General features: G+C 41.5%; 2 protein-coding genes across 2 annotated transcripts; one reads left to right on the forward strand and one right to left on the reverse strand.

The window, feature by feature from the left end:
• Nucleotides 1-5,175: 5,175 nt before the first annotated feature.
• Nucleotides 5,176-6,285, reverse strand: LOC137029189 (putative nuclease HARBI1). The gene has a single exon (XM_067398738.1). The coding sequence runs from the start codon at nucleotides 6,283-6,285 to the stop codon at nucleotides 5,176-5,178; it is 1,110 nt and encodes a 369-aa protein (XP_067254839.1).
• A 4,896-nt stretch (nucleotides 6,286-11,181) lies between these two features.
• Nucleotides 11,182-22,963, forward strand: ntd5 (ntl-dependent gene 5). The gene is made up of 8 exons (XM_067393364.1): nucleotides 11,182-11,275; nucleotides 12,967-13,113; nucleotides 13,243-13,434; nucleotides 18,465-18,606; nucleotides 18,722-18,798; nucleotides 21,504-21,683; nucleotides 21,865-22,062; nucleotides 22,163-22,963. Exons 1-8 carry the CDS (start codon nucleotides 11,209-11,211, stop codon nucleotides 22,243-22,245), a joined length of 1,086 nt encoding a protein of 361 aa, XP_067249465.1. The 5' UTR covers nucleotides 11,182-11,208; the 3' UTR covers nucleotides 22,246-22,963.
• The last annotated feature ends 30 nt before the right edge of the window (nucleotides 22,964-22,993 follow it).

Genomic DNA, 22,993 nt, shown 5'->3' on the forward strand with positions numbered 1-22,993 from the left:
GTCTATTGCTGCAAACCAATCCTGGGGACGGTCCAGGATTGGCCGTAGCCCACCGCCCTTTTTCGGTACAATGAAGTAGTACCACAGACGCACCGGGGGTGGGGCAGCAAGGCAGAGAGGGACCCGACTTGGACGGCTTGGGAGCGGCCCAGAGTGGGGTCGGACTCTGCGAGGCAGCAGTATGCATGGGAGACGGCGCACGGGACGCGGTCTGCGCCATCACACTGCCGCCTGCTGGCGAATGGGGAGGGAGCTGCCAGCGGCGAGGCGGAGCCTGGCACACTGGCAGACACACCTTGTTGTGACCTGGAGTTTGAGGAAACTGCTCTTTTTGTGAAAAAGTGGGTACCGCTGGACTCCGGGGAGCCAGCGGCGGTTGATAGAAAGACATCACAAATTCCCCCCGGCCCTCCTCCGGGGGTGGGAGAGACGATGGTATTCTCTCCCGAAGAGCGAGAACCTTCCCCTCCAGGTTGCCCGTCTCAGTGCCGTGTTTTGCTTTTCCGTTTACCACCGGGCTTAGCGGAGACGGGCTGGGCACCACGCCCGCGACCGGCACCCTGCTGCCTGGCTGGTGTAGGCTGCTGCTTTGCCGGCGTAGCAGGGGCGGAGGACGATGCAGGCGGGCGCCCTCGGCGACGAGCGGGTTGAGGCTGAGCCACGGGCGGCTGGGTGGAGGCAGCAGCGGACCGCCGTGGCATGACGTGACTGATAGCCTCAGCCTGCTTCTGTGCAGCGGAGAACTGTTGGGCGAAGCTCTCCACCGCGTCGCCGAATAGGCCGACCGGGGACACGGGGGAATTTAGGAACCGCTTCTTGTCGGTATCCCGCATGTCCGCCAGGGTCAGCCAGAGGTGGCGTTGCTGGACTACCAAGGTAGACATCGCATGACCAACAGCGCGTGCTGTCACCTTCGTTGCCCGGAGGGCAAGGTCAGTGGCAGCGCGCAGCTCCCCAAGCAGCTGTTGGTCAGGACCTTCCTGGGGCATCTCCGACAGCGCCTTTGCTTGGTAAACCTGCAAGAGGGCCATCGCGTGCAGGGCAGAGGCAGCCTGCCCACAGGAACTGTAAGCTTTCTCAGTCAGACCGGCTGAGAATTTACAGGCCCGGGACGGGAGACGCGGGTCACCACGCCAGCCAGTGGCCGTTGGACACAACTGCATCGCAACGGACCGCTCGACTGGCGGGATCCTCGCGTACCCCCTGGCTACCCCGCCGTCCAGGGAGGTGAAGGCGGACGCGGGGCCAGGCCTGGTACGGGCACTATACGGTGTCTGCCAAGACCTTGTCACCTCATCATGCACCTCCGGGAAGAAAGGCATTGGGGCGGGACGCTGGGGCTGACCAGCGCGACCCCCCCCCAAGTACCAATCATCCAGCCGAGATGGGCCAGGACAGGGTGGAGGGTTCCACTCAAGCCCGACGCACAAGGCGGCCCGGGAGAGCACAGCCGAGAGTTTGGGATCCGACTCGGGCAACGCTACCGTCCCGGAGGGCGGCAGCGCGTCCGGATCTTCCTTCCCCGAAAACTCAGACTCGCCTTCTGACGCAGAGATCGACATCTGATCCTCCGCCGGCACACCAAAGGTAACGGCTGGACAGTCCGAAGAGGGCCCAGCGGAAACCAACGGCGGCAAGATGGGTTGCGGTGCTGACGAGGGGGCAGGGGCCCGAGGAGCGTTTCCGCTCGGCGGGGGAGCCCTGACCGTTATCCTCAGGTCGCCCTCCCTATACAGCGCCGTACCGTCATTCCGGTTCCCGGGGCCGGAAAAAACAGTCGTACGCGGCATAGGAGAGGGGACCCCCGCTTCCTGAGACTTCAGGAAGGAGAGCCTCGACCTCAGCACCGCGATGGTCATGTTCCCGCAATGGGAACATGAACCATCCACAAAAGCTGCTTTAGCGTGCTGAACGCCCAAACACGAGATGCAGCGATTGTGCCCATCAGCAGGGACCAGGGAACGACCTCACCCAGTAACGCACAGACGAAATGACATACTGTCAGGGTTCGTCTGTAAAGCTCTTTTAGAAGGGGAAGTCAACTCACTCGTGCTGAAGCACCCAGGGAGCGACGCGATGTGACAGGTACACCCCTCCCTGACACACCGAGGAACCGGCCCAAATCGCTACACACACACACTCTTTGTGTTGCTGTGAAAACAGCAGTTTTAGAGCTTATAGCTCAGCTCCTCGGACACTCGCGACCTCGCTGAACGTGCCCTCTTCACCAGCACCGATAGCTCGCTGTAAATCCTCTTCTGAGGCAATGTTTTAGAATAAAACAAACGAAGAAAGGAGTCTTCTGAACAGGACACCAGTGAATGGCTCCGAAGCGAAAGACAGAGTGCGATTGCATCCGCTTCCTATTTATATACACCTGTCGGGGGCGGTGCGCATTATGCAAATATCGCACGCCAATTCCATTGGCTTGCTTTAGTTTACACGAAGATGATAGGGCTCTCTAAGCGATATCCCAATTCGTCGGTCACTACTGACGTACGTCGAACGTGACCGACTGAAAGGGAACTTTGAATATACATTGTGGAACGCAATACAAATCTTTCAGTACAAATATTATGGCAGATATTACAGATTGAGCAACACCATTATACTAAAAGTGCAATAATTATGGAATTATAATAATGGAATAAAGTCCCATGGAGTATTCATTTAAAATATGTTTAAATGTATGAATATGAATCACATAAACTAAATCCATTCCCTTGTTCCATTAAGATTTATACAAAATATGATGAAAAAAAAAAGACCTTAAAAAAAAAAAAGTATCCTCTTTTGTCTCATCCACGCTTCCTAATAAAATATATCTCATCATTAGATACTAACAGTGCTACTGATGCTCTTTTCTCCACACTAATATCTTGTTTCACGAGTTCACATTTACATAAGTAGAGTAAAGGGGGGAGGGTTCCGAGCTCAGAATTTTGGCCCGAACCCAGAGTACGCCCCCCTGGTTGTGGTAAGAATAGGTAGAACTGGAAGTGAGAAAATGGGGTGGTGGAGGGATGCTGAAAAAACTGTCAAACAAACAGAAGAAATTCTGCTGTATATGTACCTCTTGTCATTGGTTGAGTTGATTAACTGAATGCTATTAATTGTTGTTAATTAGGTTAATTATCTGAACCTGCTCCTCCCGAACTTTGTTAATAAAACATAATTTAGACAACTTTTGCCCCTTTCATCCAGGCCAGCCTGCCACCCCCTCTGCCCCCTGGCTATCTGATATTCTCTGCAAGCATTGTTCTAAACTCAAGGCTGCAGAGAGGAAGTGGCACAAATTGAAAGATTCCACTGACCTTGCTTTGTACTAATCTGTCCTCTCTTTCTTCTCTGCAAATGTCTCTACTGCTAAAATGATATACTACCACAACAAAAGGGGGGCAGTCGTGGCCTAATGGATAGAGAATCAGACTTGTAACCCAAAGGTCATGGGTTTGAGTCTCGGGTCCGGCAGGGATTGTCGGTGAGGGGAGTGAATGTCCAGCGCTCTCCCCATCCTCAATACCACGACTGAGGTGAGACCCTTGAGCAAGGCACCGTACTCCCAACTGCTTCCCGGGCGCCGTAGCAATGGCTGCCCACTGCTCTGTGTGTGTGTTCACTGCTGTGTGTGTGCACTTGGATGGGTTAAATGCAGATATTCTAATTCCCACATGCTTTTCAAAACCCTCTTTCCTCTTCTTAATCCTCCCCCTCCTTCATCAACCCTAACAGCTGACGACTTTGCCACATTCTTCATAAATAAAACAATGGCCACTCAACTGAAACCGCCCTGCTCTTGGTTGTTGAAACTCTGAGACTGGCAAGGGCAGCTTCCAAATCCTCAGTACTCATCTTGCTGAATTTGTCTACTGCTTTTGACACAGTTAACCACCAAATCCACCTGTCAACTCTCATGACGAAGGGCATCTTGGGAACTCTACTCCAGTTATTCAAGTCTTACCTCTCAGGGAGGTCTTTCAGGGTGTCATAGTGGGGTGAGGTGTCTGCAACATCTAGCTACAAGGGTGCCTCAGGGCTCAGTGCTTAGACCACTTCTCTTCTCCATCTACATATCATCACTAGGATCTGTCATTCAGAAGCATGTTGTTTTTTTCTATAACTGCTATGCTGATGACACTCAACTCTACCTCTCATTCCAGCCAGGGGTGCGTTCATAGTTCAACGATTTGGTGTTTCCCGAAACCATCGTTCCAACGAACGTTCGCAAACTGCATCGCAAACTTGTGTGGTTGGAACGACAGCTCTTGACCTGTGGTTAGAAGCATAGTTCCTTGTTAGTTTGTCGTGTCGACGACATTGATTTCGCAGCAGCTGGGATGTGTTCTATTCAGAGCTATCGACCCTATAGCCTATTTCTTTCGAAGGTTTCACCATCCACTTTAAGTAATTTGGATGACTTAAAGTCGAGGTGCCTAGGTTTTACACAATTTGCTTTCTTCATTACAAATTATTTGAAACGATATAATAGCGTGACGATCGCAATTATTCTCCCTTCGAAGTGCCCCCGAAAGGATTATTTATGCCGGTTGGGAAGCAGTCTTGGTTTCGTTTGTGCGAAGAAACGGTGAGTGTGCAAGTGAGTAGCTTTGTTAAATTCCCAAAGACAAATTGTCATATAACAATATTTTACAAAAAGGGGTTTACCCTTAAATATTAAATTGTATCTGTACTGTAGCATTACACATATACGCAACACATGCAGTGCTTAGCGCTAAGGAAACGTAGGCAGATTCAGATTTATTTTATTCAGACATTTAAACATTTAACAAATGATGACATAAATCAACATAAAGTCTGAAAAGGAATAGGCAGAAGCAAAAGCTTATTGCGCCTATCCTAAATTAGCCTATAGGCTAATTTACATACGTTAACATATAGGCTATTTAAAATATTACACACTCAAACCACAATATTGTTTGTCAATGAATGAAGAAAAATTGTATAAATAAGCAGTTTTGTGTAGTAGAATATAATATTCTCATGGTGTTATAAGAAACAAATACATATTTATTGTTTGCAAAAGTATTTAAGTGAAGTCTGCTGGGGGAAAACATAGGCAAATAAACAACATTATTTATTAACACAAGTTATGTCAGATTAAATTAAACAAATAATAGAAAACACAGTATCCAAACTGTAAAATACTGTATTAGCCTACCATCCAAACATATTCTGAATTAAAAGTTCTCTGACTTCTGCTCCTGCAGGATGCATTCTGCCTTGATGTGGGTTCAAAAGATCATCAAGATCGTCATCATCATCAGAAACAGCATTTTCCTCACCATCGGCTCCAACGGCATCAACTTCCTCCTCAGGAAGCTGGACATTTTCCCTGACTGCAATGTTGTGGAGAATTGCAGTAACCACAATAACAGAACAGCTTTTGGTGGGGTTTAGCTTCAGGCCACCACTGGACTTGCTGATGCAGCGAAAACGTTGTTTCCACAGTCCTATAGTCCTCTCCACTATAGAGCGTGTCCTTCCATGGGCCTGATTAAACCTTTCCTTTGCAATGGTGGCTGGATGCTGCACAGGTGTCAAGAGGTAGGGGCGAAGAGGATATCCACTGTCTCCCAGGAGCCAGCTATCACCAAAGCCACCTTCTTCAGCCATCTGGCAAATTGCCGAATTGGCCCATGCAAAAGAGTCATGTGTGCTTCCAGGCCATTTTGCCACAATGTCAGTGAACATTCCCTGGTGATCACACACTACTTGAACATTAATGGCTGGATAGCCCTTCCTGCAAATGTACAAGGGCTCATTTACCTTAGGGCTTAATACTGGGATTAGGGTGCCATCAATGATGCCAATCACTCTGGGGATGTTGTCAAGATCATAGAATTGTTGATTGGCCAGCTGTATTTCCTCAGGAGTTTTGGGGAAAACCAGGATGCTCTTCATCAGCTGTAAAAGCAAAGGTGTTACTGTTGTCACAGTTTTGCTGACTGAAGACTTGCTGAGCCCCAGACCATCACCCACCACTTCCATAAAACTTCCAACAGCAAAATAACGCAGTGTAGCTAACAACTGCACCTCTGGACTTAAGGCGTAGTTTCTTCTTGTTGCCCTCTGAAGGTGTGGTTTTACTATCTGAAATAATTCAAGGATCTTGGTCCTTGGAAGACGGAATTTTCTTAAAATTGCATCATCAGATAGTGAGTCAAGAGGGGTAAAATTTGTCCTTATGTGGGCATTTATATAAACTGATTGACTTCTCAGTCGCCTTCTGTGCTCCAGCTGTAAGAATCTTTGTAAAGCTGCCATTGTTGAGCACTTGAAAAACACATACACACTGTTTTATTAGGAGAGCCATTAGTACACCTGCTTTTGAGTTAATAGAAACACCTTTGCTAATAATCATTCTAAATTAATTAAATTACTACAATTAATTATTACCATCTTTGATTTATTATAGTAATAAGGTACAACATATTATATAATTATATTATATATATTATATAATATATTGTATATGTTGATTTGCTTTAAAATAGACTGTTGTCATTCTGTTATTTCATAATTTTCATTCTTCTCTTAAGAATAGTCTTAGTACTTAAGAGTGTTTTGTGTTATGTTTGGCTTATATTGTCATTGATGATATTAATGTTGTGAATGAACAAAATTTTAATTTACTTTATGGTCTATGTGATGGTGGCTCACCACTAAAATAAAATTAAAGTTCCATTTCATATGTTTCATTATCAGGCTTGGTCACGTTATTCAGGTATTTAATAAAGGATGACATGGCATGGTAAACATGCTTCAGCTTCACACAGTAATGCCTGCATTTTTATATGGCATTAATATACTACTTTGAGTCAAGTTACAATAGTATGCTCTTTTCCTCATATTAAACTGAATGCCCAGTGTATTACAAAAGCACTTGAAATACATATTACAAAAGAGTATATTTGGCCATAACATTTTTTATTTATTTGTATTTCAGTTCAACTGCTGAAGGGTTTTAACTTCATCACTCAAAAACAAATTGAATGCCATGAACCATAAAGCTTCACCAGAGCCCCATTTGCCAGAAGTGAGGCATGATGGCCAACAATGTAGCCAAAAAAAAAAAAAGGGGGTTACATCTGTGGATCTGAAAAAAAAGAAAAAAAAGATTAAATGGCTGTCAGCCACACATGATTTGACTTTCCATACTGAGTAAATAACACAATTTTCACTTACTGTCGGTTGGTAGAAACATGGTTAAAGAGAGCTTGCTGGCTTGTTGTTGCAGGAGTTCCAATTTAGCCCTCCTATAGGCCATAACCTCCTGATGATGTTGGCCTTTCTGCTCCTTCAGGGCCCTCAGTTCTCTCCTGATTCCCTGGAGTTCAGATAATTTCTTCTTCTCCGACTGAAGCAGCTTCTCACTGCAGCCACAACGTCCCCTGTTTCTCCTTTGGCGGGAGATTAATGGCTGGTTTTCTGGAATGCCAGAACGACGTTGCCCAGCACATGAGGAGGCCTCAGACTGAGGGGAGTCAGAAGGAGGAAGCAATAGCCCAAGACCAGGACTCATTGCTGATGTTCCAGGGGCAGGCTGGAGGGGTTCTGATGTTCCAGGGGCAGGGTGGAGGGGGCCTGATGTTCCAGGGGCAGGGTGGAGGGGGCCTGATGTTCCAGGGCCAGGGTGGAGGGGGCCTGATGTTCCAGGGCCAGGGTGGAGGGGGCCTGATGTTCCAGGGTCAGGATGGAGGGGGCCTGATGTTCCAGGGCTCAACTTTGAATTCAAAGGCCTGGTTGACGCACATGCATCCATGCCTCCAGGGATCCCTTCCAAGGCCTCAGGCCCCAGGATGGCCAAAACTCTCTCTTCCTCTGCAGTCAGAGGAGGAACGGAGTTGATACCCCCACCAGTCTTTTTTGCTTCCCTTCTACGTGCTGCAGCCCTCCGTTTTGTCACACTTGCGAAGTCCGTCCACTTTTTTCTAACTTCTTCTGGGCTTCGCTCATAACCATAGCCAGCAGCATTTATTTTTTGGGTGATTTCTGCCCAGGATTTTTTTTTTATCAGCATTTGTTACACATTTTTTCAGCTTTGAAAATAGCTGTATTTTTTATTCTCCACCTCCTCCAAAAGAACTGTAACTTCATTTTTTGAAAATTGTGGTTTTCGCGTCATTTTCATATAGGTCATATGAACACATAGCTGTATAGCAAGGGGACTTAAATAGGTAGGCTAATGATCTTAAGCAAAATATGCAACAGGTGTACACAATAGTATAACAATCACAGTGATCATTGATCAACAGTAAAACCCATCATTTATTTTCATTTTAATTGTGCTGATCTATCAATATTCAATAAGAAATTAATAAATATGAAATTGTGAAATTAATAGTTAAAGATTTTTGGGATTAGAGAAGACAACATTGTGTTTATATATGTTTATATTTTATTGTGCAAAGAATGAATGTTGAGTTGTTAACGTAATTACTCCACATCGTCACTAAGAAAGCGCAGTCGAAAAGAGAAAAGAACCAAATTTACAGCAGGTGGCGATATGTGTTCATAGCACCAATCCGCCATTAGATCGAAGAAGAAGAAGAAGAACGTCATAACGACAGCTCCAACCAAGGTGGTTCAAACCATGGTTTTGCGACACAGGTACCATGGTTTCGGGAAACAGTAGTGACTAGCTAGTTGATTTCTTTAAAGATGCATCGTACTATGGTAGTTAAACCAGCGAGTTGCATCGTTGTACGGGAAACGCACCCCAGATCATCCAACGGTAGCTGCTCCCATCTTAGCCTGCCTGACAGGCATTTATTGTTGGACCTTGCTCAACTTTGCAAAGACAGAACTGGTTGTGCTCTCAGTCAACCCAACACTTTATCACAACTTCTCTATTCAGCAAGGTTAATCAACCATAACTCCATTCAGGACTGCCAGAAAGCTTGAAGTCACGTTTGATGATCAGTTGAACTTCACAGACCACATTGCTAGAACTGCGCAGACCTGTAGATTTGCCTTACAACATTAGAAAGATCAGGCCCTTGCTATCAGAGCATGCTACACAACTCTTTGTCCAAGCTCTTGTTCTATCCAGCCTGGACTATTGTAATGCTCTCTTGGCAGGCCTTACAGCATGGACTGTCAAACCTCTTGCACTGGTTGCCAATTGTAGCTTGCATCATATTCAAGGCACTGATGTTTGTCTACAGAACAACCACTGGCTCTGCACCTCTATGCCTAAACTAACTTAAGACCCTCCAGAAGTGTGCAATCTACAAGTGATGGCTGTGATGCCATCCCAAAGAGGCACAAACTCACTTTCACAGACCTTTACTTTGACCTGCCTAACTCAACCCAAGCTACTAAGTCTTTAGCCATTTTCAAGAAATGGCTGAAGACAATTTTTTTGTCATTAATACTAACACTATTATATATACACTGATCAGGCATAACATTATGTCCACCTTCCTAATCTTGTGTTGGTCCCCCTTTTTGCTGCCAAAACAGCCCTGACCCGTCGAGGCATGAACTCCACTAGACCCCTGAAGGTGTTCTTCGGTATCTGGCACCAAGATGTTAGCAGCAGATCCTTTAAGTCCTGTAAGTTGTGAGGTGGGGCCTCCATGGATCGGACTTGTTTGTTCAGCACATCCCACAGATGCTCGATTGGATTGAGATCTGGGGAATTTGGAAGCCAAGTCAACATCTCAAACTCATTGTTGTGCTCCTCAAACCATTCCTGAACCATTTTTGCTTTGTGGCAGGGCACATTATCCTGCTGAAAGAGGGCACAGCCACCAGGGAATACCGTTTCCACGAAAGGGTGTACATGGTCTGCAACAGTGCTTAGGTAGGTGATACATGTCAAAGTAACATCCACATGGATGGCAGGGCCCAAGGTTTCCCACCAAAACATCACACTGCCTCCGCCAGCTTGCCCTCTTCCCATAGTACATCCTGGTGCCATGTGATCCCTAGGTAAGTGACGCACATGCACCCAGACATTCCATGTGATGTGAAAGAAAACATGATTCATCAGACCAGGCCACCTTCTTCCATTGCTCCGTGGTCCATTTCTGATGCTCACGGGCCCACTGTTGGTGCTTTCAGCGGTGGACAGGGGTCAGCATGGGCACCCTGACTGGTCTGAGGCTAAGCAGCCCCATACGCAACAAACTGCAATGCACTGTGTATTCTGACATCTTTCTATCAGAACCAACCTTTACTTCTTGAGCAATTTTAGCTACTGTAGCTCATCTGTTGGATTAGACCACACGGGCCAGCCTTCACTCCCCACGTGCAACAATGAGCCTTGGCCGCCCATAACTCTGATAGATACTAACCACTGCAGACCTGGGAACACCCCACAAGAGCTGCAGTTTCGGAGATGCTCTGTCTAGCCATCACAATTTGGCCCTTTTCAAACTCACTCAAATCCTTATTCTTGTCCATTTTTCCTACTTCTAACACATCAACTTTGAGGACAAAATGTTCACTTGCTGCCTAATATATCCCACCCACTAACTGGGACAAGGCACAACACTCACATATGTTTGCCTTATTGTTGGTTTGATTGCTTCTATTGTTCTCATTTGTTAGTCGATTTGGATAAAAGCACCTGCTAAATGATTAAATGTAAATAAAGAGGTTTGTTTCATTCACTGAGTGTGACATTCATCAAAAGGGTGAGAAATAAATCAGTGGACGTAACCCGAATGTGATTGTTGTTGGTTTGTTGTTGGTTTAGCTGGTCGCTCTGTGTGGGAACGGTGTCACGTTTATCTGTCAAAGTGTGTATTTACTCTTGTTAAAGGAAATTGGTTCCTTTCTGTCTTAGGATGGGCACCCTGATTTTAATTGTGGTCTGTACCAGGCGGCTCACTCTTACTATCTAACAGACACTTTGTTACAGTATTCGACTTGGCACTGTGCATGTGTATGTGGAGAAGAGTGTATCCATGAGGCCTGTCATTTGATGTGTGGTGAGTGTTTGAGCTCATTTGGCATCAATGGAATTGGGTGAAAGGTCTTTTTTCTGCGGAATTCTACCCAGTATTCAAAACACTCAATACGATCCAGATGTGTGTGTTCTTGCATGTACGGCAGCTCACTCCTCCCTCGCCATCACACCATTACAATACCCCCTCCTCCAGACTCTCCCCCATCTTTATATCCCCTCTCCTGTCTCGCTACCTCTTTCATAACCTCTGCAGTAAGAGTTAGGGAAAGATGGAGCGATCTCTGCTTGTGTCTCTTCTGTGTGTGTGGGCCCTCAGCAGCCTGTCTGCAGCATCAGGTGAGCATGTTTGTGTGCGTGGGTGTCTGAAAGAAAATGAAAGGTTTATGGATGGCTTTCCATGTGAGACCTTTTTTTTTTAAATGATTTGTTAATATTGTGAATGAATGACAGCTCATTTGATAGATTTTTGCCTTGTAGGATTAATAGAGACTTTTGAACTGGAGGCTCAGTATTTAGAATTTATATATTTTTTATTTAAAGTAAGTGTGATCTTTTTTCATTTATTTGAAAATATATTTTGGTCTCCATCACTGTTTATGCAATTTCTTGTCAGCCAAAACTGAAAATTCTGTCATTACTCAACTTTATGTTGCGCCAAACCTGCATGATTTTCTTTCTTCTCTGCAACACAGAATATATTTTGAAAAATGTTTTTGTCCATACAATGAAAGTCAATGGGGTCCAAAACAACTTTGGACTCCACTGACTTTCATTGTGGGATCATAAAACAGACATAAACAAACATTTCTTTTTCGAAAATTCTTTTGTGTTACACATAGAAGAAAGAAATGTGAAGTTTTGGAATGAAATGAGGGTGATTTTTGGGTGAACTGTCCCTTTAAAATTTGTCCGGGTTGTGATTTTGTCATTTTCTACTATCATCCCCTCCCTTTCACATATTGCCTTGAGTATCTGTTTCTTAGAGCTACTTTTCCATGAAATTCAGAACACACACACACACACACACACACACACACACACACATTGGGTGATGGGGACTTTAATGATTTTTATACTGTATAAGCTGCCTATTCTCCTAACCCTAAACACAACCCTCAAAAAAACATTCTGCATTTTTACATTTTTTAAGTGACATAATTTTGTATGATTTATAAGCACTTATCATCATGTGGACCAAATAAATAAATAAATGTCTCCACAAGGTCAAAAATTACTGATATTTCTATCTTTGTGGGAACATTTGGTTCCCACAACATAGGGTTTACCAGGACCACACACACACACACACACATGCAGTATACCATCTCCCGTTTAAACTCAAAATCATTGCATAACCAGAAATGCATAATTGTGTCGAGCTCTTTCATTCTACTACTAACATTATGTTTTATTATAAGCTTGTAACATTTAAATGATACATCCTGTTTATGGGTGGGCTACATCCATATCACTGTCTGGTTTATGTGGATGTATTGTGTTAAACACCTGGTTCAGCTCAGAGAACAGCGTCTTGGGCAGACTGCCAGACATTTTACAGCCTGCTATTTTATGGCATGGATTAAATAGTTAGGCAGGCAAACATTGTATTTAAAATGTGTGTTGTTGCCTGAATGTACCTGTAAATATAAAAAAAAAAAAATGTTTTGAAAGACGCCTCTTATGCTCACCAAGGTTGCATTAATTTGATCAAAAATACAGTAAAAACAGTAATATTGTGAAGTATTACTTAGAAGGATCATGTGACATTGAAGGCTGAGGAATGCTGCTGAAAATCGCAGCAATAAATTACACTTTTAAAATTATTTTAAATTGTAAAAATATTTTACAATATTACAGTTTTTACCGCAACCTCGATGAACATATAGACTTCTTTCACACACAAAATTGTACCTATTCTGATCTTTTGACTGGTAGTGTCAGCCCACCTAACATTGAAACAAATTATGATCTGCATATTGTCTTTTCTCTAAACATTTTTAATGTTTCTCTGCATGCTTATCTTAAAGTGGATGCAACAGAACAGTGCCCAGAGAGAATACTGGGTAATGAGAGAAGACAAACATGCCCAAAAAAGTGTCAGCAAGATAAAGACTGTGGCAACAAACGTCAGTGTCTCTGCGACGGGCAGTGTGGACTCAGCTGTGTGGCCCCAGGTCAGAGCTAGAAACACTATAATGCATTTATTACGAACCTTAAAAGCAAATAAACCTAAAACAATGACTAAATCTATATTATAAGGCAGTGTTTACAGTTTTCATGTGATTTTTTTTTTTTATTAACAGGTCGCACATGTCCGTGGCCTCTCCCACCTGCAAAAAATTCTGATGCAGTTCTCCTTTCCCCTTTGCCCTCTTTCTCCGCTCTGCTTGAGGTTCGTTGTAAGCCTGGGTACACCATGCATAACGGGCTAGACGCTACAATACGCCGCTGCCAGGGTGACCGACAGTGGAGTGGAGATGAGCCTGTTTGTACAGGTAGGAAGGTGGAAACATCTATCTATCTATCTATCTATCTATCTATCTATCTATCTATCTATCTATCTATCTATCTATCTATCTATCTATCTATCTATCTATCTATCTATCTATCTATCTATCTATCTATCTATCTATCTAATCTATCTGTCTATCTGTCTGTCTGTCTGTCTGTCTATCTTGGATTTTTGTAGCACCTTACACTAAAAAATACTGTTAAAAACAGCCAAGGTTTGGTTGAAAATGGACAAAACCAGCAGTTGGGTTAAATGTTGTTACATGCTGGGTGGCTTATGACTATATTTGACTATATGGCTTGCTTAACATGAACCCAAAATAGGTTGGAAATTCAAAATAAGATTCATAATTACTAGAGGCAACAATAATAATCAAAAGGTGAACATTTATTAATAAGCAGTTTAATAAATGTTTATTGTTTAATTATTATTGATTAAACTTATTAATAAATGTTCATTTCCAACATACTTTGGGTTCATTTTAAGCAAGCGATACAAAAAAACAACCCAATCTTTTTTTGTTGTTGTTGTTGGTATATGAGTGAACATAAAATATAACCAAGCAAATAGCTAATTGACTCAGAATCTAGATGGGGGTCCCTGCATCTGTAACATTTGAAAACCCCTACATTTTGCCTGCTAATATTGCATAACTGTATGTAAAGCTGGAAAAAATGGAATATGAGATGAAGACATCATTCCCAATTGGTCAGGTTGCCGTCATCTTGTTTGTAAACCATCAAGTTTTGTCAGTATTATGCAATTCAGGGAAAATGACTTCATTGCAGCAATATTATGCTGGCGATACTGAGAGCAGCCAGCCATGAATGTGAAAAAAAAAGAAAATTAGAAATATATGTCAGTGTCTACATAATAATGCACTTTTAGTTGCACAAGTAGTTTATGGAACAAAAGCTTAGAGCCTGTGAACCTGGGTCAGCGCTTATTTCTGGGCGGTGGAGTTTGAGTCTAAAGACTCCAGTTCTGTTGAGAGGAGGCGTAAATCGGCAGAGCTCCAGGCTGCAGCATTCCCAGTTTCACCCCCTATGTAACACATGCACACATTCACACACATTTTTCCTGGAGTAACATGAGAGGTATTTCTAGGAATGAGCTGTCAAAAGAGCCGAGGTGTGGGCGTTTTGGGCCTGTGAAAACTGTCCTGCGGTACTGTATTATCTGCAGATCAGTGACATGGAATATTTAACAAGCAGAGACAGGCATGTAGATACGCCAGATTCACACACAAAGTTCAAGTGCATTCAAAGCTGAATTGATGCACAATGGAAATCTGGTGTGTGTGCATGTTGACTGCATGATTTCCTCCCCCTTCATTAATCAGTCATCCTCACAAAAGAGGGAGAGATCTGATACATACTGTAACTGCATGAGTCAACTGCTTAAGAGGGAATGTGAGAACAGCTTGTTCCAGATGGATTTTTCTGATAAAGCACAAAATGAAGATGCACATTCTGTCCATCAATCATCTGGGTACCCGCTCAGCCACACCATGACCTGTGAATCCATTTGTCAACCCTATACCCATCTGTTCATTCACCCAGTCATGTATTTGTATGTTACCTCATCTAATGCAGTAGATAAAAGCTCCAGGCCAATATCCACAGGGTCATCCATTTGGATTCCTTTCCCGACCATGTACCAAAAGTAAGGAAATAACAGAGGGCTTTTGACTGTAATATCTCTTCGCTTTACACCATTTAAACTTTTGCTTCTTACCACCCCTAAAGCATATATGTGACCCATTTCAATTATGTAAACTCATTTTTGTCAGTTTATTCAGAGATACATAAATATGCAATGCTTGAATAAACATTTTGTATGTTTTTAATTTCTCTATTAATGCTTTTGCATTTCAAAACATTTGCGTTCCCCTAAGAAACCTGCGTTTGCTTGCAAAACTTTTGTGTTCTTTCGCTAAGATATTTCATTTCCTTGAAAAACTTTGCATTTGCTATATTTCACAAAGACTTAAAAGATATCTTTTCTTGCAATCTCATATTATTTCCATCACCAGTTTTTTGTGAGAGAATGCAAAAAAATTAAGTAAACGCACATCTTAGGGTAGCATATACGTTGCAAAAGCATTGAAATATATTTTGGCAGCGGCTATTTACACTAATTGCAAATGGCAATTGGATGCTATTTACACTAAGTGAAAATAGCAATATATTCTATTTACACGGTGATAATAGCAGTATTTTCTTAGTGATATGCTATTTACACTAGGTGAAAATAGCGATAGATTCTATTTACACCATGTAAAAGTAAAGTAAAACCCTACCCAATAAATACTTTTAATATTATTAAACACTTGTTCGCAGTTTATTTCCACTTTTAGAACATTATTTTCATTTTTTTAATTAAAAATAAATGCAAACTCGGCAAAAGGCGGATTCCAACCCGCGTCGGTCGCGTTAAAAGCCAGGTCTGCGAGCCTTACGGTAGGTGTCCACTGGCGCGGGGCGGGCGGAGCAGAGCGAGCGTTTTCAATTAATTCCTATGGAAGTCGAGCTTCATGCTCGCGAGGTGCATTCTGGGATTGTGAAGCTCGACTTCCATAGGAATTAATTAGACCTAGTGTAAATTGCGTTTGCCAGCAAGGGACGCTATTTGCACTTAGTGTAAATAGACACTCCGATATATTTTTTCCTCCCATCTAATATTTTTTCCATCACCGTGTAGCCCTAGGGGCTCTGTAATTTTTATATATCAAAAAAAAAAAGGAAACCTTATTTAGGTGACGACACTGATGACGATGTAAATCGAAAAGTTTTGTCTTTGCATTTGGCCTCATAATAACGTTTTTTATGACTACTATTATGTGTGTGAGTTCCTCTCCTTGTTGAACTTTGATATGCTTTTTTGAGTGTACACACCAAAGTCATTTTTTATCAATTAACTAATTCAGTATTTGGCGCAGACGTTCTACATCTTTTTGGTTGTTTTTAATTATTATTTCTTAGGAACAAAAACTGCTTCACTGATCAAAGTCACAATCAAAGATGTGGTGAAAGTAGTCTCAGCCTCAGACATCACTACCACGGAACATTGGCTGAACGTCTGATGCATATGGCACACTTATCTGCGGCACGTTCAAGCTCAAACCGGTGCGCAATGTTTTGCTACGGTTTCCGGGTTGAACGACATGTTTCCTGGAAACGATGTGCAACAGTGTGCAACTGGTTTGAGATACGTTTTCTCACGTTGTCAGCCCAATCAGCAGCAACATGCATACAGGTGCTGGTCATATAATTAGAATATCATCAAAAAGTTGATTTATTTCACTAATTCCATTAAAAAAGTGAAACTTGTATATTATATTCATTCATTACACACAGACTGATATATTTCAAAAGTTTATTTCTTTTAATTTTGATGATTATAACTGACAACTAAGGAAAATCCCAAATTCAGTATCTCAGAAAATTAGAATATTGTGAAAAGGTTCAATATTGAAGACACCTGGTGCCACACTCTAATAAGCTAATTAACTCAAAACACCTGCAAAGGCCTTTAAATGGTCTCTCAGTCTAGTTCTGCAGGCTACACAATCATGGGGAAGACTGCTGACTTGACAGTTGTCCAAAAGACGACCATTGACACCTTGCACAAGGAGGGCAAGACACAAAAGGTCATTGCAAAAGAGGCTAGCTGTTCACAGAGCCCTGTGTCCAAGCACATTAATAGAGAGGCGAAGAGAAGGAAAAGATGTGGTAGAAAAAAGTGTACAAGCAATAGGGATAACCGCACCCTGGAGAGGATTGTGAAACAAAACCCATTCAAAAATGTGGGAGAGATTCACAAAGAGTGGACTGCAGCTGGAGTCAGTGCTTCAAGAACCACTACGCACAGACGTATGCAAGACATGGGTTTCAGCTGTCGCATTCCTTGTGTCAAGCCACTTAAGACAAAAAGGTCTGGACTGCTGCTGAGTGGTCCAAAGTTATGTTCTCTGATAAAAGTAAATTTTATATTTCCTTTGGAACTTCCTAGGGCACTCTAGCAAAATGATTGGTCATTTCCCAAAAAAATACAACTGTATAAGCTTTATAAACACAAAATATCGCCTTGAATGTAACGGAACTGGCACCGCGTTCGTTCTGTAAGTTGAATAGGAAAGGCGTAGGACATACAGTGTAAGCGTTTTGAAGAATGCAGAATGCGGAAGTACGTTCAAGGCAATATTTTGTGTTTATAAAGCATATACAGTATTTTTTCGAAAATGACCGATCGTTTTGTTAGATAAGACCCTTATTCCTCATCTGGTATCGTTTAAAGCCCTTTGAAGCTGCACTGAAACTGTAATTTTGACCTTCAACCGTCTGGAGGCCACTGAAGTCCACTATAAGGAGAATAATCCTGGAATGTTTTCATCAAAAACCTTAATTTCATTTCGACCAAAGAAAGAAAGACATGAACATCTTGGATGACTTGGGGGTAAGTAAATTATCAGGAAAAGTTCATTTAAAACTGGACCTTTAAAGCTGCTAAAGAGTCCAGACTTTCTGCCGTCAGTCTGAAGGTCTGGCTACGCGAGACTATGGTGCAACTAACATGCAGAAAAACAAGCATAAAACATGAAATGATATTGTAGAGAGCACCCCTGCATCCTCATGACTGTGTGTTGATGTCAGTTAGTCTCAATATCAGATAATTTGACCTTTTAATGACAAACAAGGTCAGTTCAGATTGTAAAATGTCAATGGACTCCCCAAAAATGTAATAGGTATGAATTAATAATTCATGATTTTTATTTAAAAAAATTGAAAATATTTTAACTACTTTTTACTTGTTTTTTTATAGCCTACATTTTTAGTCATTAAATTGAAACTTTAATGAAAATGATATAAAGGGTTTTCAAAACATTTAGAAACATTAACACAAAGAGTACATTTCTAAGGACTCAGCACGTGTTTGTCCACCAAATCAGCGTAGCATTTAAATGCGAACTTATGTCAAGAGATATATAAGCTATTTTTATTTTTCCACCAGCCTCCCCAGGTGGAGATCTTACAGCAGAGCCGGTTCTGGTGCCTGAGGTGTCCTGTACTTTGCCTGATGATGATGATGATCTGCTCTCTGTACAGGGCAGTGCTGCCGTGGGATCCACTATCCAGTACCAGTGTGCATCAGGGTGAGAGTGAGGAGAAAAAAATAAAACTGGAAAGAGAAATCTGTGACTGATATACAACAGAATGTCTTGTTTTATAATTATGCAATTTACACACCTCGTCCTCTTCTCCATACAGATCTGTGCTGATTGGAAATAGTGAGAATATCTGTCTTGAGGACCAGACGTGGCAATACCCTCACCCCATCTGTCGCCGTAAGTGTGTGTGTGTCTGCCTGTCTACACATACTCCTCCACATGGAAATGATTGAGACAGAGTTCTTGCTAAAAGGAAATAGCAGGTGTATTAGAATGTATGCCCGAGTGGAAGATGTTGATCCAAACTGCTAAAGAGATAATGTACTCATGCACACCATGGTACAAAGTAATGAGAGAGAGATGAGAGGGACAGCGGGAGAGAAGAGCAATAAAGACTGTGTGGGTTTGTGAGTAGGCGGATAGGGCACTATGTGTAAATGAATTTTTGAGTGTGTAGAGCTAGTGGAGCTGATATGGGTTTCACCAAAATATACCGGTGCAAGGATGCCCCCTGTTGGATCAACATCAATTTTTGCAGCTATGCTTGTTTTAAAGGGTTAGTTCACCCAAAAATGAAAATAATTTCAATTATTTCTCACCCTCATTTCGTTCTAAACCCGTAGGACCTAAACCCATTCATCTTCAGAACACAAATGAAGATATTGTTGATGAAATCCAATGAGGCCTTTATTGAGAGGAGCCATTCAAACTCTCAAGGTCCATAAAGATACTAAAACATATTTAAAACAGTTAATGTGAGTTCAGTAGGTCTATATTAATATAATAAAGCAAGAAGAATACTTTTTGTGCGCCAAAAAATAAAATAAATAAATAACGACTTCAACAATATCTATATGGGCTGATTTCAAAACACTGCTTCATGAAGCTTCTGAGATTTATGAATTTTTTGTTTCGAATTAGTGATTCGGATCTCCTGTCAAATGGCTGAAGTGCTGAAATCACGCTCCGATTCACTGATTCGATTCGTAAAGCTCTGAAGCAGTGTTTTGTAATTGGCCCATATAGATATTGTTGAAAAGTCTTTATTATTATTATTTTTTTTTGGTGCACAAAAAGTATCCTTGTCGCTTTAATAATATTAATATAGAACTACTGATTTCACATTAAAGGTGCCCTAGAATCAAAAATTTAATTTAGCTTGGCATAGTTAAATAACAAGAGTTCAGTACATGGAAAAGACATACGTTGAGTTTTAAACTCCATTGTTTCCTCCTTCTTATATAAATCTCATTTGTTTAAAAGACCTACGAAAAACAGGCGAATCTCAACATAACTCCGACTGTTACGTAACAGTCAGGATCATTAATATGTAAGCCCCCAATATTTGCATATGCCAGCCCATGTTCAAGGCATTACACAAGGCAGGCAGTATTAATGTCTGGATGTGCACAGCTGAATCATCAGACTAGGTAAGCAAGCAAGAACAATAGCGAAAAATGGCAGATGGAGCAATAATAACTGACATGATCCATGATATCATGATATTTTTAGTGATATTTGTAAATTGTCTTTATAAATGTTTTGTTAGCATGTTGCTAATGTACAGTTAAATGTGGTTAAAGTTACCATCGTTTATTACTGTTTTCGCGGAGACAAGAACCGTAGCTATTTTCATTTTTAAACACTTGCAGTCTGTTCATAAACACAACTTCATTCTTTATAAATCTCTCCAACAGTGTAGAATTAGCCCGTTAGCCACAGAGTATATAGCCTCAAACTCAATCAGAATCAAATGTAAACATCCAAATAAATACTTTACTCACAGGAATCGATGCATGCATGCAGCATGCATGACGAACATCTTGTAAAGATCCTTTTGAGGGTTTTATTAGCTGTGTGAACTTTGTTTATGCACTGTATAACTGCACTTATAGTCAAGAGCTCGGGAGGGCAGGGAGCGAGAGATTTAAAGGGGCCGCAGCCTGAATCGGTGCATAGTTAATGATGCCCCAAAATAGACAGTTAAAAATTAATTAAAAAAAAAAATCTATGGGGTATTTTGAGCTGAAACTTCACAGATACATTCAGGGGACACCTTAGATTTATATTACATTTTTTGAAAAGACGTTCTATGGCACCTTAAACTCTTTCAAATATGTTTTTAGTACCTTTATGGACCTTGAGAGTTTGAATAGCTTTGCTCTCAATAGAGGCCTCACTGAGCCATCAGATTTCATCAACAATATCTTATTTTGTGTTCTGAAGATGAACGAAGGTCTTACGGCTGTAGAATGACATGAGGGGGAGCAATTAATTACATTATTTTCATTTTTGGGTGAACTAACCCTTTAAAGGCATATTCCATTACAAAGTTAGGCTTTGTTTAATGTAATGGTGGCATAATTTTGATTACCACAAATTAATTTCGACTGGTCCTTTCTTTAAAAAATGCAAAGAATGTGCGTTACAAGTGCAACATGTTCCTGGATCAACATCTTTGTTGATCCTGGAGCAACATTCCAATCAACCAATCAGATTTGAGGGACAAGTTTAGAGTTTGTCAAGTTTAGGCTTACAACCAGGGATAGGCTTAGGGGTAGGGATAGGGTTAGGACTAAAATTTCAGACAGGAATGTTGTTCCAGGATCAACAAAATATATTGAGTCTTATTTCACAGTGACCATAAAAACTTTACACCTGAAATAATACACACATTATTACATACAATTTGAAGCATTACATTTCTACACGTTAACGTAAACAAATAGCTTGAACATTAAAATAATTTGCTTGTGGCATATAATCAACATTGTGCCACAGTGATACCGACCGAGCACAGAATGCTCATCTTTAAAGTGAAAACTGTAATTCTGCAGTGCACTTGTATGTGTATATAAGTGTGTGAATATGTCTGTTATCAGGTGTGGTTTGTCCTCCTCCTAAGGAGGTTGATCGTGGACACCTGGTGGCTGTCCAGAGAACTGAATATGAAGTTGGTGACACAATTTATTACCTTTGCAAGAAAACCTTCTTGTTGGATGGACCAAATCAAGTGACTTGTCTACCTAATGGGACATGGAGTGCAGAGCCTGCTTGCCGGGGTAAGGGAAGCTGGCGACAACACAATACATTCAGTCAATCATGGCTGTGTTGAACTTTTGCATTGAAAAATTTTATTTTCTTGGATGTAAGTAAATACATAAACCTGTAAATCATAAACTTCTATCCTTTTTGTCATGACAAATATATCCCATCATTCTCTTCCCTTGTCCTTCCGATCAGCCCGCTGTCCAGTTCCATCTCAACGCAGCAGGGTGATTGTGGGAGGAATAAAGCGCTGGCCATATGATCTGACCGATGGTGTGGTTGCTCATGGAGAGAATGTGACATTTTTCTGTAAACATCCCGAAAAACTGTGCAGCTTCACTGCCACGGAGGTCTGCGTAGATGGACAGCTCAATGCACCTAGTTGCTTCCTTGGTACAAAATTACCACTACATTTATACATATAATAAAGTAACTGGACTTTACACTTAAAAAAAAACCCTGCATCACCTTCATCTCCCTCTTTTTTCTATAGACCCTACCTGGCTGCAGTTCAAACTGTTCCCTCATCGACTGGTTTCTGAGATTGATGCATGTGATCCTGCTGAACTTCAGTGAACTCAATCAAATTATGACAACACATTTTGCATGTTGGCACGCACAGTTCTCTCCTCACTCTGACACCTATTTGGAGTCTGAATCAACATAGGCCTAAATTAATGTTCCACTACATTTTTATTTTGGACTGGATCTCAGTAGGATCTCACAGTTATACCTCATTAAACTCTTCTCTCTTCTATTTAGTGTGTTGAATTGACAAAGTTACCTTAAACAGAGTTTGTGTCATATCTGATATGCAGACACCCTCATACTTGCTTGAGGTCGCAGTTGTCATAAGCTAGTCTCTTGTGTTTTGTTGTCATATAAAGTGTAAAACTGCTTTTTGAGTTATAGCATTTATGTTTACCTTGTTATAATATTTTATTTCTTCAGGAAAAAAAAAAAAGTGTTTCTGCTAACTTGTCAATCCCAAAACCAAGAAAGCATAGGTCAAAGGTGAACTATGAAATCATGTACTGATGCTCTCTAGTTGTACTGTATTCCAAAAGCAGTTTTATAATATGTTTAGAGATAGCTGATCTTTGACCGGACTGCTTATTGGATTATAAGGAAAGAGTTAATTTGGGAATATTATAGCATAAACACTTTGCTGATATACAGCCATGCTGAATTGTTGCTTTCATGAGGATTCAGTTTTGCATTGTGCAAACTTCATACTAAATAATCTTTGAATGTATTTTTTTTCATCTCTCTTGGCATGATTCTACAATAAAGAAACTGGAAAATGTTTGTTGTCATTAAAAGT

The sequence above is a fragment of the Chanodichthys erythropterus genome, chromosome 2 (genome assembly GCF_024489055.1).
Source record: "Chanodichthys erythropterus isolate Z2021 chromosome 2, ASM2448905v1, whole genome shotgun sequence".
NCBI lineage: Eukaryota > Metazoa > Chordata > Actinopteri > Cypriniformes > Xenocyprididae > Chanodichthys > Chanodichthys erythropterus.